The 16,020-nt window shown below is 43.5% G+C and overlaps 1 protein-coding gene across 1 annotated transcript in view; it reads right to left on the bottom strand.

Moving 5' to 3' along the window:
• The window catches only part of MAMDC2 (MAM domain containing 2), a 63,871-nt gene that overhangs the window by 28,292 nt on the left and 19,559 nt on the right, over nucleotides 1–16,020 (bottom strand). The window contains exons 3-5 of the mRNA XM_049795744.1: nucleotides 2,449–2,714; nucleotides 2,103–2,187; nucleotides 1,002–1,139 (exon numbers count right to left, since the gene is read on the bottom strand). Coding sequence (XP_049651701.1) covers nucleotides 1,002–1,139; nucleotides 2,103–2,187; nucleotides 2,449–2,714 — 489 coding nt within the window. The remainder of the gene's footprint in view (nucleotides 1–1,001; nucleotides 1,140–2,102; nucleotides 2,188–2,448; nucleotides 2,715–16,020) is intronic.

Raw genomic sequence — 16,020 nt, 5'->3', positions numbered from 1 at the left:
AAAAAGAAACACTGTGGCTACAAGAAAACAGATCCCTCCCAGTTGGCGGTTTCCTATCACATTCAGTACTTTATTTAATAAGTAGAGCTACTGTCTGCTGTTGAAGTTGTGGTGAATTAAAATTCCATCAAAATCTCACCAGCATTTAGGTGCCGTGGGGTGATGCAGGGCTGGACTGACACTCTGTACTCAACTCGCACAATTGTGAAATAAATAAAAAGACACAGCAGTGTGAGTTAAGGAAAGAGGATCAACCCTGCTTTTAATGACACAATTCCCTGCACCATCACAAGCGTCATGTTGTCTGAGACGCACAGTGTGCTGCAGCAGCCAGATCTCCTGACCATCACCTGCTGTGGTACTTCATGCAACACTACATCAAAGGCTAAGCTATCCCCCAACCCTTCTCTATGACTATGTAAAACGTTCTCCTCTCAACAAGGTAGCCAGGACAAGTGTTTCACACATGGAAGGTGCTGAAAATCCTCTAAGTCTTTACAGCATTCTGCCTCCGTATTAACAGCACCACATTTGACTGAAACAAACAAAACTCCGAAACTGTGCAATTTAACCTAAGATTCTCTGAACATGTTTCAATCCCTTAGCTTTCCTACTCAACTTTCCTAACAGCCACTGGAAAGAAAACCCCTGCCATATGTACAGAGCAGCAGTACAAGATTTTAAAGCTTACTGTGGCCCATACTTTTAGAATCCATGGAAAGATCGATTTTCCCCCTTTCCGTCCAAAATTTTATCCTTATTTTGAGTAATTTTGAAGCCTAGCATAACAACTTTATTATAAAGCTTACAGGAAACTTCGTGTGAACTTCTGAAAATTCCCCCCATCTTTTTCTAATCCCTTTTTTCACATAAGTAATTCTTACCCCACCCAGTGCCAGGAGAAAAGAAACAACTCACATCATAATTTGCAGTATAAGAGTCACAGGTGGATCACAGACTCAACTTTTCCACTATAGTTCTGTTCTACATTTGTTGCTTACCCAGTTCACTGTTAAGTGTGTGGTCTTTGGGCAGGATAGACTGAGAATTGCGAATGTTCCCTCCACCCACAAACCAGTTGACATTGGGGTTCCAGCGGTTCACAAAGCCACAAAGATGATTTTCTTCAAAGTCACATTCTGCAATTGCAGACATCACCAGCTGAGTGCACACATTTCATTACAGAAACTGGAAGAGAAGCTATTGCTAAGCACTGGCATCGTTTTACATATGGCAGTGCAGATAACACTTGTATTTATAAAACTGGACGGAACAATTAACAGCTTATAATAAATGGAAGCAAACTTAGCCACAATTTTTGATCAATTTCTGATAAAATTTTCCTTTCCATCCTGTTCGGTCCACTCTATCTTTTCATTATTTGGCAACATAGTGCTGCTGTAATTTAGAATCAAATAAAATTCATGTAAAATATACTACTTTGTAGTACTCAATAGTCAGAGCAGAACTTCCACTTATAAATCAGGGATGGCTAGAAGTGAAGCAGGAGTAGTGTTTCATAGCGGTAATGAGACTGCCGTGTTTCCTTCACAGAGTCAAAGTATTGTGACAATTCAGTTGGACTCCACCAGAACTCCCTAGAAATGCAAAGGTCTCCCAGCCTCCTAGCCACTGAAATTTTTGAACTTCCATTAGCTGTTTTTGGCAAACGTCATGAGCAAATAGCTGTAAGTGTAAATATCAACAGAGTTTTGACTCTGCAGCCTGGAAGATGTCGCTGTAAGGAAACATGAGCAGGCAGACAGCAGAAATAATGTCACAGCTGTTACTTTTAATATTTGCAGCCATCTAGTTTTGTGAAAATGTAACACTTGTTCCTGCTTGAACAATAAATAGCTTTGGAATGAATTATTGTATGTGAAATGACTACATATATCACAGAGATGGGTGAATAAAAACACGTATTAGTGTGTGCAACCTTAGCTTAAAAAATATCTATATCGAATATGGCAGCCTACTTCTCAATGAGGAAAAAGCCATTGTCTTTCTTCTAAACGCAGACCGTTAATTCAGTTTTAAAACTGCCAACAAGGCATTTTTTTCTCTGCAGAGAATATGAGAACTGAGCAGACAGTACCTACCGATACAATATCCAGGCGTTATTTTAATTTCAAAAACTGCTATACTGGCAGATTTATCTTGTCCCATTTCACCTTCCAGTACAATCTGCAGAATATAAACCAAACTGTGAATTTCAGGGTTTCAGTATTTCCGTTATCACCCTGGACATTCAAACAGGACAAACAGGAGAACAAATTAAATATACGTGGGAGGCCCATCACCCTTGCAGTCAGGAGAGGTGCTTTTGCTGGAAGAGCTTGGCAGAATGCATTCCAGATGGAGTCAGTGCCCTTCCTCGACAATAGGGCCCGAAAGGCGGTCCACGTGCACCAGAAAGCCTGCGGCATCTTCCAAAAGCGGGCTTACCTTGTACTTCTTTGTGCTGTTCGTTAAATCTAAGCTAGCTATGAGCCAGCTGTCTGAAGGCTCCTCGGCTGACCACAGCAAACGATCAAAGCTCTCTCCTTCCTGCCTCAGGTACAGGTTGAGCCTGGCGGGATCAGGTGAAGTCTCTGAAGCCGTTGCTATCTGATAAATCAGTCTGACACAGCTCCACTCCTCAGAGTACAGCTCAGGGCTGGACAGCACTGCTTTCTCACCCTCATAAGATGTATCCACAGAAATGTAATGTCCTGGGAACAGACACGCATCAGAATAATAAATGTCAAAGGCTCTGCTTTTGCATTCCTGGATAAAAGTCCTTATTTATAAAGGACTAGTTGTTCTGCGGCTAGGTCAGGAGATTCAGACCGCCACTCATTCGTTAAGCAAGTCATTTAACCTTTTGATATCCCACCATACCCACACAAACATCGCTTCACGCGTCTCGCAGCATTTTTAATGACAATTTTACCATTATTTTAAATATTCAAAGAAAGATGTTATGTCACTGTAAAGCAGATTATTAAGTTTTGCCCTCCAGAACTGACAGCCTTGGACAGACGATTTGATTGACAAGATAAGTTACACAGGCAGGAATATGCTGCAGGACTATTTAGTTGTTTTACAGACCAGAACTTTCTAACTTCATTTCTACACTTTAGATTTTAAAACAATACATAAAAAACACATCACAGCCAAAAACTGCTGAAGCATTTCTGGTTTCAAAGATGACGACTAGAAAGACACTCCTAAGTAGTAAAACTAACCTGTACAAATCTGCTGATTCAAAAAAGTGCTAGATGTAAAGCTACATTCAAACACACCAGCACTCTCAATGGGATTATTTCAAAATTATTCTCTGGACGGATATTTTAGGAACAGGGCCTAAAACATAACCTTCTCTATAAAAACAAAAGAAAGGATGCGATGACAAGCTAAAAATGCACAAGGGCGGGGGGGGGGGGGGGGAGTAAAAAAAACAATATGGAGAAAAAGGAGGCATCAATAAATAAATCAGAGCAAAACAGAAGCCTGGTCCTAGAGACTTTACTAACACATCAAAACTAAGATCAGGACAGTAAAATGAGATACGGGAGTCACAGAAACCTGGAATGCGATGACAGAAACAAGTGAAACAGAGAAAAAAAATTTAAAAAACAAGCCAAAACAAAACAACAGAACAACAAAACAAGCTAGGGCATCCATGTCTGAAATATCATCCCAAAGATGATCTGGAAAATGATCTTCCTGACCTAGTGGCAATATACATCAGACAAAACCCACTCCTGATACTAATTCTCAGCAGCTAGGCTGCAAGCAAGAGTTGGAAGAGCTATCAGGGACTGTGCCAAGTCAGTCCCTCACCCAGCAGCACATCACACCTATCCTCTTTAGCCCCGCCAGAGCATACGTTTTTTCTTCTTTAACCTTGTTTCACTTGACCGCAGAGCCTGTTCTCAGTTTCCACACATATGTAAGCACTTAACTTGACACACTCTCCCTTCCCCAATCCTGCCTGAACCCTCCAACTCTACCAAGCCACCCTGGGGCTGCTTCCTAGGAGCTCTCCTATTGCCCTTTCACAAGTATTCTCTCCAATGTGAACAAAATCACCTGCATGGACAGTCATTGGCTCCCCAAAGCAAAGAGCAGGTACAGATCTTGTCTATGAGGTTCCCAAAGGTCTCTCCCATACCCCGCTCCGGCAAGATGCCAGGAGCAGGCAGCAGCTCTGACAACACCCGATTCCTTGGACAGCGCATGTTACAGCATCCCACTGCAACTGCTCCCTCTCCCACCTGCAGACACTGTGCACAGCAACCCACTTGTACTGTACATTTTTGTTTAACAGATGTAAGATAAATGGTTGCTGCTTTCTAAGGGGGTAGATGCAGCCCTAAGCAGTGTAAGGGGCTGTGTAAAGACAGAAAAGCTGCATTTTCTTTCCCTTTTTAGGGAATGGAATTTTTGTTGCCTCTTACCGTAATTTCTCTTTATATCTACTGTGTCTGGTTTTAGTCTCTTGGAGGAATATAAAAAAATCACTTGTTAAGTACAAGTAACTTGTTACTGCAGCAGCATATGAAAGAAAAATAAACACAGGAATAAATATTTTAAAATAGGCACATAATGCGCCTGCCAAATACTTAATCTGCCACTTTGTAAAATGTGAGCGCATAAAACGTCCATTTGCAAACCGGTATCAAGTTAGTTCACAAGAGTCAGCAGGCGCAGCCTTTTTTGCTGGCATGTTCTAGTCCAAGTTACGCATGTTTTTTCACATGCATGGAGGGTAGAAGGAAATTACCAAGGCTCTATCACAAGTTGAATGCTTCTCACACATTTGTTTTTAATTGATGTGAGTGGCAATATCCAATTCAGGTGAATAATCTGTGGGTTTAGGCTAGTCTGAATTTGGATCGTTTTGCTTACAAAGAAACCTACAATTTAGAATCCATGCCTGGCAGTTTCAGTGTAGATTTCAGTCCTACTTCTCTCTGCACTTCATGAGAAACCTCACAGGAAACTGAGCCTTCTTATAATATTTGGGGTTTTTTTTTTTATTTTGCTGGGGGGGGGGGGGGGGAGGTGGGTCAGAAATATAGCGTCAACATAGGAAAACACATTCAAATGAAGACCTCAAATTACCAGCTATGAGGCTTAAATGACCGCCTGGCTTTAAGACTTAATTACAAGTAGACTAAGGTTCTTCTACAAAAACAGTGATTTAAAAGAAAACCTCTTAGATGTTCCAGTTGGGATGACTATGTTACTACAAACTTGACTCTGTGTTCTCTGTTTGCTGTACACTTGCTCTCATTTGGTCTGATTCCCCACTGATGTAACAGCAAAGATCATGAACTCTCTTTTTAATTGGTTTTTTTGGGGGTTGCTTTTTTTATAATTTGACCTATTTGTTGAGTCTCGAGAAACAGAGTGTTCTCGCCCCAAACCCGCTAGTCATTTTAGCATGTTCTAGAAGTTTAAATGTGCGATTGGCTCCACTAAAATCAATGGGAGCACTGATAGAGAGCTCTATGTGTAAGTTTAAATGCTTTGCTAATCAGGATCAGGGAGCCTGGCACTTTGCAGTATCAAGCACAGAAAATGCTAATGTTAAACTTCTTTCAAATGAATGCTGGCATTGACTAAATGGCCTTTATACTAAACTGTATTTCAGTAATAGCAACGACATGTGCTATTGCTGCAGAAAGGAAGGTCTCACAATGCAGACCTCAAGGACTGACACAGGGCAATTGTGAGAGCAAATCAATGCGAAGAGAGGGTTCCTTGGAGTAAAGAAGCAGACAACTTTCCACACTTGTTTGTGGGAGTAAACAGAAGGATATTTAGCAGTCTGTGGAGAATTTGATGAATGCACAGTGCTGTAGCCTCAAATCTCTCATTAAAAATACAACATACAGCTTCATTTCGTAGCATGCCACACCATTTTTTTCCTCAAAATCCTCCTCCTCCTCCAAATGCCAGTAATTTATAGCAGTCATTCAGAAGTTATCAAGAGAGGGCTACTCCTCAGAATCACAGGAAAGCAAAAGAGGTAGTCACAAAATGCTAGGAAAAGCCTGGTGACACAGAAACACAAGCATATGATTTCTGGCAATTACTTGCTCGGGGGCAGATGCAGCCTCAAACAGTGTAAGGGGCTGTGCAAATACAGGAATGCTGCACTCACTTTCCAGTTTTTGGGAATGGCATGTTTTTTTGGCATTATGGTGAAGGCACCATACAAGCTTCTTCACAGACAACAAAAGCCAGAGACCGCTAACTACTTTTGATAACTAACAGCTAGCAGTTCCCTGGTGAAGGCAAACACCTACAGCCAGGAGAAGAGATGGGAAAAGGGGGCTCTCAGATGTATTTTCCCTCACCACTCACTACTCAGGCTGGAAAGTAATGAACTTTTTACCCATATTCCTATGATGACTTTTTACCTACTGTGTAACTTCACTGTCATCTCCTTGACAGCTGAATCAAACTGTACAGGACCAAGCATGTGTTCATTTTACATTCCTCCACTTCCAAGTAAAATATTGAGCCCAGGGGGGATTAGGACCCAGTGTTCCAAACCTATCCTTCCTCAATGCAACTATGCATTGTGGCGGTAAAACTCACAAAACGAGACCTTTAAAATCTGTCTGCGTGCATGTCTCTCATTTTGCTGCTCTAATAAGCAGTTCCATACAGAGTCTCTCTCAATTACAGTTGGTGATACATTGACTCTATGAGTCATTCACCCAAATTTTTCAAATCTATATTTAATTTTTTTTATTCACTTACCACATAGGCATGAACAGATCAGTCAGCAGTAACTGTGTTGTAATTGTACTGCTGACTTAGGGGAAGGGGGGGTTGAGATCAGCAATACTACTTTTTCCCCAAAAGAGTGCAGAAGCTACACTGATTGCTTTCTCTGTACATAGCACAAGATAAAATGGCAGACACTAGCTAATAAATTAAACCAAATTCCATTGACAAAATTAAGAAAAAGCAACTGGGATAGCTAAAATCACCAGTTAGCTTTTCAATGATATATTTCCTCTGTAAAAATATGGAAGGGTAACCACAGACGTGTTAGACCCTTTGTAGGGTTTATATCAGACACAGATGTTCACTTAGTTCAGCAACAGTGCAGCTTTACAAAAAAAAAACGCATATAAGCAGTAAGCTCCAAGAGAAACAGTATTAAGGAAATATGAAGCAGAAAAAGTTAGGGAATTTACATTTGATTAGGCAATCAATTATATGGAAAATTTGTGAGAAGTGTCTTAAAGTTGCCAGTTATATTTGTATTTTCTCTGTACTTCCCATACAGAAACATATAGGAAAGAATATTACCAGGGATTCTTAGGACAAAAATTGATCTATTGATGCCTTGTCTGGAATCTCAGTGTCTGGATTTCAGGCCATGGCTTTAGTTTGGTTTTTTTTTTAAAACTGTACTGCCAAAAAAACCCAAAAAACAAAAGGGCAGCCAAGCAGTTCTTTTTTTTTTTTTTTAGGACATATCAAGCCTTCTTACATCTCCAGGACAAGTTAGTTAAAAATATTAATGATACAGCCAGTGAGACATCATTTTGCAAGTGAAGTTTGCACATGGAAGCTATCCCTGTGTACAGACAAGGTTTAGATGAAGGTTCAGAGTTTGCGTTAAGAACACAGAAACTCTACCAGCTACCTCATATGAGATTTTGCGTGAACCTAGGAGAAGGCTTGTGGCACGGGATAGGAAAGCTTCAGACTCATCACTCCACTTTTCATTCAACTTCTTTTCAGTAGAAAGCAAACTTTTCAACTGAAGTGGACATTTTTTGCTAACAATTTGTCTTGAAAATCAGAACTGTGTGGATCAACGTTAAATTTGTCCTACCTATGAAAAGTTGAGGTTTTCTAAAGGAAATTCTTCTAATCAGGAACAGTCACCATGCATTTTGGTAAGGCTTTTTGGAGGGATGAGGAAGAGTTGGAGGGCGAGGTGGGTTTTTTCCAAATTTTTTTAGGCAGTGCCTTGGGAGAGCAAAAAAATTGCACAAGCAAGTGACTTTTGAATTGGAGGGAAAAGTTTTGCCCTACAATTCCATGAAGAAAGTAAAAGTAAAAGATAGCCCCAAACCGATCAAACACACAAAAGCCTGCACAAATATTTCAGCTGGGCCCGCAATATTGTGCTGGGATTAGAAAATCAGCTTGAACTGCAACTATAGTGGCGATTTTTAATGAGAAGTCAAACAAATGCAGTTTGGACCACTTTAAGTAATCTTTCGACCTACAAGCAGAGTGCTGTTATTGGAGCCGGAGGTCTTTGCAGCAAGTTTTGCTCCACGTAGCCTTAAAAGCTGGGCAGCATCATGGTAGAGGGCACTGAGCCTGAGCCCCAGCTCCCTGTGCCAGATACTGTGGTGCAGCTCCCAGCTGGCTGCAGGCTTCCCCTCGCTGCCCTCACCTGCCTGCCACCGGGCAGGTCCCCTCTGGGCAGCCTTGGCCACAACGTCACCAAACCAGACGCACATCAAGAGCCATCAAGAGCCATCGAGACCTCTTGTGCGAGCAAGGTCTCTCAGTAGCACCAGTACATCCCAGGCAGCTGGAGAAAGCATCGCCTCTCACCACCACTGCTAGCCTTGAGGAGGAGGTCTGTCCATCACCCAGGCCCCTGGGGGGGTCTGCCCCATGCCCCCCTCACCAGCCTGGTCGGGCAGACAGGGAAGTGCAGCAACAGTGGTCCACCCTTGCGAGAGCTGGTGTTTAAACACTTCCCCTTGGCCCCCGGGAGACTTGGGGCAGCAGGTTCTCCCCCGACAGACAGATGCATGCACAACGCGCACGGGGCTGAGCGACAAAGCCTGGCCCTCGTTACTGAAGGTAGAGGCTCGGTTGGAAAACATCCAGGGTGGTGCCATGATTAAAGCTACTTGAGCCCACAGGGCGTAACTGGTGTTTTCATTCCCATCAAGCTGCAGATGACTTTATTTCTGGTAAGCCGTTAGATTCACACCAGAAGAACTGCACAGTACACACTAGGACCAATGAGCATTGTCATCATAAGAAAAAACTTTTTGGTCTTCAAACCTCCTTGTCTTCTCTGTGGTTTCTTAAAAGCAGCTCTGTGAAAATAGCTGAGGGATGGAGAAGCAGGAGGTGCTCTGTGCTTGTCTGCAGTGACTGACATGCACTGCTACTGTCAAGGCTCTTCCTCCTTTTGCATGTCTACAGGGGCACCTCAAGCCTAAAGCTGTCACCTTTCTGCAGCAAAAGCCTGTGGTCCTGCCTGGCTGCTGCCAGCCGCCCAAACCCCCCTCACTGCCCAGGCAGGGAGGGCACCTGAGGACCCCACTAAATCTGCCCCTGTGCTACTCAGCTTCTTTAGGGGGAACAGTGGGGTTTCCAGGCAACTTTCCCAAAGCTGAGTAATATTTATTGAAAACAAAAGCATTTTGTAGAAAAGCACAGCCTCAGGCGATGAACACACAGGCAGATCACCCAGGCAGTCAGGCACCTTCCCTCTGGTGGATGGACAGCCCTGGCAACAGGAGCTCCCCCAGCAGCTTTCTCTCTTATGCTCACCTTACTTCAAAAAGAGAGTCTCCCTCCAGGGACTGAGATTTATCATTTGACCCTTTGTTTGCCGTGGCCACCAGACTGGGCCAGAGGGCTCACGTTTCCCAAGATAGGGGATGGATCTTCAAAGGCTCCTTTCCCAGCGGAGGGCTTGGATTAACTACCAGCTCCACCTCCTGCCCTGTCCTTTGCTCCCCGAGAAAGTTCAGAAATACAGCTGCTAGCAAGCTTGTCAAAAGCCATAAAAGTCATACAATTAGCCCCAAAACACCCTGTGACTGCGGCATCTGGTCACAGCTACTAGCACGCTGGCAAAGCCTTCCAGCCTCGAGCCGTCTGCATGCCTGTGGAAGTCTTGCAAAGGTCCAGCTTGCGCTGCTGTTTTCTGTTTCTGATTTAGAGGAGTTGCTCCACCGCACTGGGGACGCTTGAACTTGTAAGAGATTTTTGGCAACAACCAGGTCCTCTCCTTCCTCTCCCTCTTGAAGTCCCAAGATCCTTACATCAGGCACCAATTACCCCAGATCTTCCGTTTGTTCCAAACACAAGCATGTGGGTTTGTTTTCTTTCACAATGACCTCACAGATTTTTGTACACTTTGCAAGTTTTCTTTCTGCTTGTTCCAACCAACCCATCAGTCCCAGTGAGATGTTGTTCAGACTACTCAGTTCTCCTTTTCACACTGTTCATTACATAATTCTGACAACTTTTTATCTGCTGACACAAAGGCTGCCAGGTTCTTCTCCATTATCTCTGGTTTTCCTTGCAATAGCTCTTTCGAAAAGCCATCTCTGTGATTTCTATTAGCTGCTACACTTGAGCAGGGCATAGGTAAGATTTGGAGACTCAAGATTCTCTGTTGTGAGTTTCTGAATCGGAAGTAATTCAGAAAAGCCTTTTCTTTATTCTTTGGCATCCTAAATCAGTTTCCATTGTCCCCAATGCACAGGGAATATTGAAGATAAAAACCAGATAAAGTAGAAATCATCATGCATCCATTTGTTCACAGTGCTCACCTCTTCCATCACTAGCTTTATCCCTTTCCTAAATCATGTTTCCACCAGGATCAAGCACACAGGCAAAAGCACTGTGATAGCTCTTCAAGCACAGCTGCTTGTCCTGGCAGAGTGCAACACTGGGCTGTCCTCCTTCAGCAAAAGAATATGAAATTTCACTCTTCATGCAAGTATTCCCTTGCATTATGTTGTCTATTTACTTTGTTTACTGCTCCTTCCACTTACTTCTGCAGATGAACATGATCTGATGTGGTGGAGTATGCCTGTAACACACTATGAGCTCTGCTTTGTATTTGTGCTGAGCATGTCTCAGCTGGCCCAATGCAAACCTACCCATCTGCAGTCTACAAAGCTTTGGCACTTTTTTGAAGAAAAATCCATCAGATTTGCAACCCCGTCCAAACAGTTGGCCCACACCCCACAGGGAAACCAACACATGGAAGTTGGTGAGCCAGACCGTAAGACAGGGGACTTCTTCTCGTGTTTTAAAGAGGGGGGGGGGGGGGGTGTTCTGGGCCATGCTTCTCGGATCAGAGTGACAAGCACAACCACAGGGAGTAAGAGTTTGAGAAGAAAGAGATACTCCAACCCAAGCAACCTCCGATTTGGTTGCCTCATGTCAAGATTTCCATTAATCTGGAAGATCATGCTTTTGTGCTTCAAAAGTGCTTTCTTGGTTGAGAAACTTCCTTGGTATGCTCCAAAGGGGTTAAACTAAAAGCCCATGTTGCTCACCATCTAAGCAAAATTCTGAAGCAAACCTGCACTCAGCCAGGGAAGTGGAAAGACTCTGCTCACAGCAAGCAGCGGCCCCAGGAGGGAGAGGACAAGTGAGCCTCAGAGCTGGCGCGAGCAGGAACAAAAGTCTGCCCAGCAAGACTTGGCTTAGGTGCACGAGGGAGCAGGGTCACAGTGTGCAGGGGGGTCCTGGGCCAGGCTGCAACACTGCCCTTGGGGAAAGAAAAAAACCTCAACCGGTAGCCGTCTGGAGTGCATCTGCAAATCACAGGGATGCACGCAGTGAAAGATTATAAATGCAAAACTTTTCTACTGCATGGATCTGCTCTCTCTGCATCTGCCAAATCACTTAGCCTACTGCATTACCCTGAAAACCAGCACATCTGCCTGAACACTTGTCTGTCTCTCCCAGCTACATCAGATCAACTAATAATATGTAACCTTTGCCCACAAGCCTTGTCCCTCTAAGGAAAGTTATAAATGTGCTTGGCCTACATAAATTACACTTACTCTGATACTCACCTGAGCCCTAGGTCCTACACAGACTGAAAAAATACTTGAAATATTTATTTGGTTTCACTGGCTTCAGAAATTGAACTCCCATGAGTTCAGTTTACTGCTTTCCGTAAGCTTGGTGGTTTTATCCTCTTTTTTTTATACCTCTATTACTAGGATGACTGGCAGGCTAATGGTGGGCTGGTCAGTGATCTCACGTCACAAGATACGAACAGACCTGCTAACAGACAAAGTACATATTTATGTCCTGAAATAGCTGGCTACAGAAAGTGCTTACAGGTGAGCTAGTCAGATCCTGACAGGTGCTAGCAGTAATGTGGTAGAAGGTCACCTGAGGGAGTCAGCCAAGTCACACTATCAGTTTCCACAAGCTGTTGGAGGTCACTGTCTAGTAACTTGTTTATTACCCACTGCTGCTGTGGCAGCTCATTAGCTGCTGCTGTGTTTACTCAATGGCCGCTCTCAAGTAATCCACTCTAAGCAAGAAAGCAGCCGCAGTGACTCATCTTCTGCCCCAGCAAGCTTCATCCTGGACCAGGAACATGCAGTGGTGAAGATTCAGCATCTGCAACCACAAAACCTGCAGCCAAGGAACACATCTATTGATGCCGAACATCACAACCACCAGGACCATGCCTAATGTTTCCTGGAGCTCTGCAAAACTGCATCCGGCAGTTAGCCACTTCAAAGGTCAACACTGGCAGCTTCAATTTTCTAGGGATGCTTCTAGGCTTGCAGTCCTGTACATCATTCCTGCCTGGCAGGCGGCTGGTAGCAACTGAGGTTGTGTATGAGTGTGTACACACAGACTGAGCCAAAATCCACAAAATTGGAGAATGCGGTTTTTCAAGGGTTTATCAAAATAGCCCCAAGTTAGATAACCATAGTATCTAGAACATCTCACACACATTTTAGGGGAATAGAAAGTAGTTGTACATTTAATCCTGAAATCTACATTTGCCATCTGAGCTTTAAGTATAACCTGTTGTACTGTCACATTCATCAGGTATTGAATGCGCTATGTTCAGAGATATTTGCCAAATGATTTTTCATTCAAGTATAATGCATCCAGCTTCCTGTCTCTTCCCTTTATGCAGAAAGTACACTTCACAGTATACGTATGGTAGAGTGCATCCATCAGGAGTTGAGCACAGGGGCTCTGGTCATAATGCTACTCCTGCAAGGGAGCTCCTTTTGACAGACGTTCAATGATTGACTTCTGGCTGAGTACCCTTAAACAGAAACTGTTAAAACTGGCAAAATTAAACAAAAGGTTAATTTCATAGCCCAGGAAGCCTGGAATTCAACCTATCAAGACTACTCTGAGCTTTGGTTTTTCTTCTTCAATTGTTACTCTCTATCCCTTTTTGTTGAGTGGATAATTTTAAAAATACAAAATGCTACAAATCAAAAGGCAGGAATGAAAGCTTGTTCTGTTTTTTTCCCCAGAAACTTGCATGTACTTATTAACCCCAGAATGACTTTCCAGTTTTTACAGGGATTATAGAAAATTGCACATTGATAAATTTACCACTGGTCTCAAAATTCAGAAGATCCCAAAGCATTTTACAGGATGCTGTGGGCCCCTGTGGAGAGGGGCTGATGCCCAGTGGCTCCGTCCCCTCCGCCTCAGTAGTTGCAGTCTCTAGTACCACTGGAAGGAGATTCAGCTGCAGAGCCAGCTCCAAGCAAGACATTTGGACTACCCAGAATTACGTTTGTAAGGATCACTTGTTATCAAAAGCAAAAGACACCTCTTTGTGCAAACTCCAGTCTAAGGAAACAGGAAGAAACGGATGCCAATGAATGTTATGAATGTTTAGGCATTTAGGAGATTTAGGGACCAGTATTTTGCTTTCTACAAGGTATCTAATTGCTGTCTGTAATCAACAGAGTTTTGATACATTTTAGCTTCCCCGGGGTTTTTTAAAATTTTTAATTAAAACAGCCAGTCAAATTCTTCTTTGGGACTGAGTCCAAGTCAGTGAACCACATTATACATCTGAATTCATTCAGGCCATTGGATGTCACCCAGAATATGCACAGGGCTCTGCCATCTGTCTGGCCCCATCCACTCTTCATGTGTCTGTCATGCCGTGGTGGCCTCTCTGCTTCCCCTTGCTAGGCAATGGTCAACAAACGAATTCCTTCAGGCTGCCCCTTCACATGCTCCCCAGCTGCCCAGGGACACTTGTCATTGCAGATGTTCAGACTTTATTCTTAACACAGGCCCCAAATGTTTCAATTTTTTTCTAGATAACTTTCGAAGTCCAAAGCTAGTGAAAGTTCTGGCAAATTTTAGCACTTACTGCAGTGTCATTCCAGGGAATATCCAGTATTACCCCCAGGCATTTGCTTGCAAGGGCATTTAGCATACCCGGGTTGAGCTGTAAGTCACATTTATCAAGACAGAAACAGCGCTTGAGATATAAACTGGTCATTGGAAAAAATCTGTCAATCTGACCGTGCCAGTTCATGACACTGTTTCCTTCAGGATATCCTCACTGACTCCCATTTCACTGCCAAAGTAAGTAAAAGCTTGTCAAAACTTTCCAAAGTAATAGAGTTTTTGGGCACTCATTAGATTTACTTTTTTTCCTCCCTAACAGATTATTAAGGCTGTTAGGCCTCATTCTACCTTCTTTACATCCTAAATATCCTAGCGTGATCACACGGAAGTTAATGAAGTTTAGGTAAATCCGTAAAACACCATTTAGATTAACTTACCTTAGTGCACTTGGGCTGCCAAATCTCACCAGGCACTTAACACTACCCACTGGTAATGGTTCCCTTGCAAATGTGTGCCCCGATTTATTGCTCAGAATGTAATCAAAGGACCCCCGAAGGCCCCAGCAGATCCAACCCCGCGTCCTCCCAGCTGGCTGTTAGTACCCAACAGTGGTTGTAGATGGACGCTCACAGAAGAACTAAATGTAAAACAAGCACACTGAGATCCTCCCCCCTGTGCCCTCCCAGTCCCTGCTCCCATTTTTCAGCGCGGAGGACTGCCTGAGCTGGTTGTGGTTATCAACTGTGTCAACAGATGAGCCCAACTGAGCAGCATGTGCCTCGTACTTATTCTAAATAAAAAGAAACTATGCAGAAAATAAACCCTGCAGAAATAACTTTGCTCTATCTGCCAAGCTTTGTGTGGTCTTTCTAAAAACAATCCTTGTCCAGTTTTTCTGAGAAAGCCTTTTAGTGCCGTATTATTTGCCACAAAGTACAGTTCAGAAGTTATTTGAGACACGGCAAATGCTGGAACGCTCAAAGGTGCTACCAAAGTTCATACAGTGTCAATGAACACGTTGAGCACTGGTCCCAACACATTTTCTGTGTGTTTACAGTTTCCCCAGGAACAGTGAATTCTCTAATGGAAAAGTATTTTCTGCAAACATGCAGCCTTTGGGGGGAAATCGGAGCCAGGAGCTCGCACCGAGCGCACGGGAGCGCTCCCACAGGCCGCCCTCCCCACTCGGCAGCGCCGGCTGGAGTCCTGGCGTGCCTGGCTGGCCACTGGCACTGACTCACTGCTTCATTTCTGGTGTCAAGAGATGGATTTTTCAAGTCTCAAATTGTCGCGGCAGCTGATCCCACCAGTTTTGCCTGTTACCCTGCAGAGTTAGAAACTTGTGATGCCTGCAGAGAAAGCTTGTTGTTTACGGAAGAAATTTGCAGTTGTACTTGCCCAAGAAGTATCAGTGGGCATCTTTGGGATTACAGAGGCAATTAACTCCATATTAAATGTTAACAAGTGATTAGACTAGCTCCACAACCTTTATTTTGGGTTCAAATTTCACACATATGCTGCCCATCTTTTAAAAGTCAAGGTGAAGGATTATCTTTTCCAGCCTCTGCTCGAAGCTATAAACTCAAATAGCATTGACAGCTGCTCCACAACTCACACACAAGAGATATTTGCCATGAAACATGTTATCAGTGCAACTTTCTGACATGGTGCCCAGCCTCTCCCTTTACTGTGGAGCAGGAGAAAGACCCATTTCCACAGCACACAGAGGGTGAAACTCCCAAAGCTGCTGCTGCTCCTCCTCCACACCTCAAAAGCTGAGAGTAAACTAGGCCACAAGAGTAGCTTCTTGCCAAGTTTTATCTTGGAAAACAAGGGAAATATTTATGACTGTTGGGAACTTGGAAAAAAAAAGAGACAACTTTTCAATGCATGATACTGAAATAACCCGAAGTTTTGAGC

Source organism: Accipiter gentilis, chromosome Z (genome assembly GCF_929443795.1).
Source record: "Accipiter gentilis chromosome Z, bAccGen1.1, whole genome shotgun sequence".
NCBI lineage: Eukaryota > Metazoa > Chordata > Aves > Accipitriformes > Accipitridae > Astur > Astur gentilis.
The sequence above is the reverse complement of the archived record's forward strand: the minus strand, read 5'-3'. Positions and strand labels throughout refer to the sequence as shown.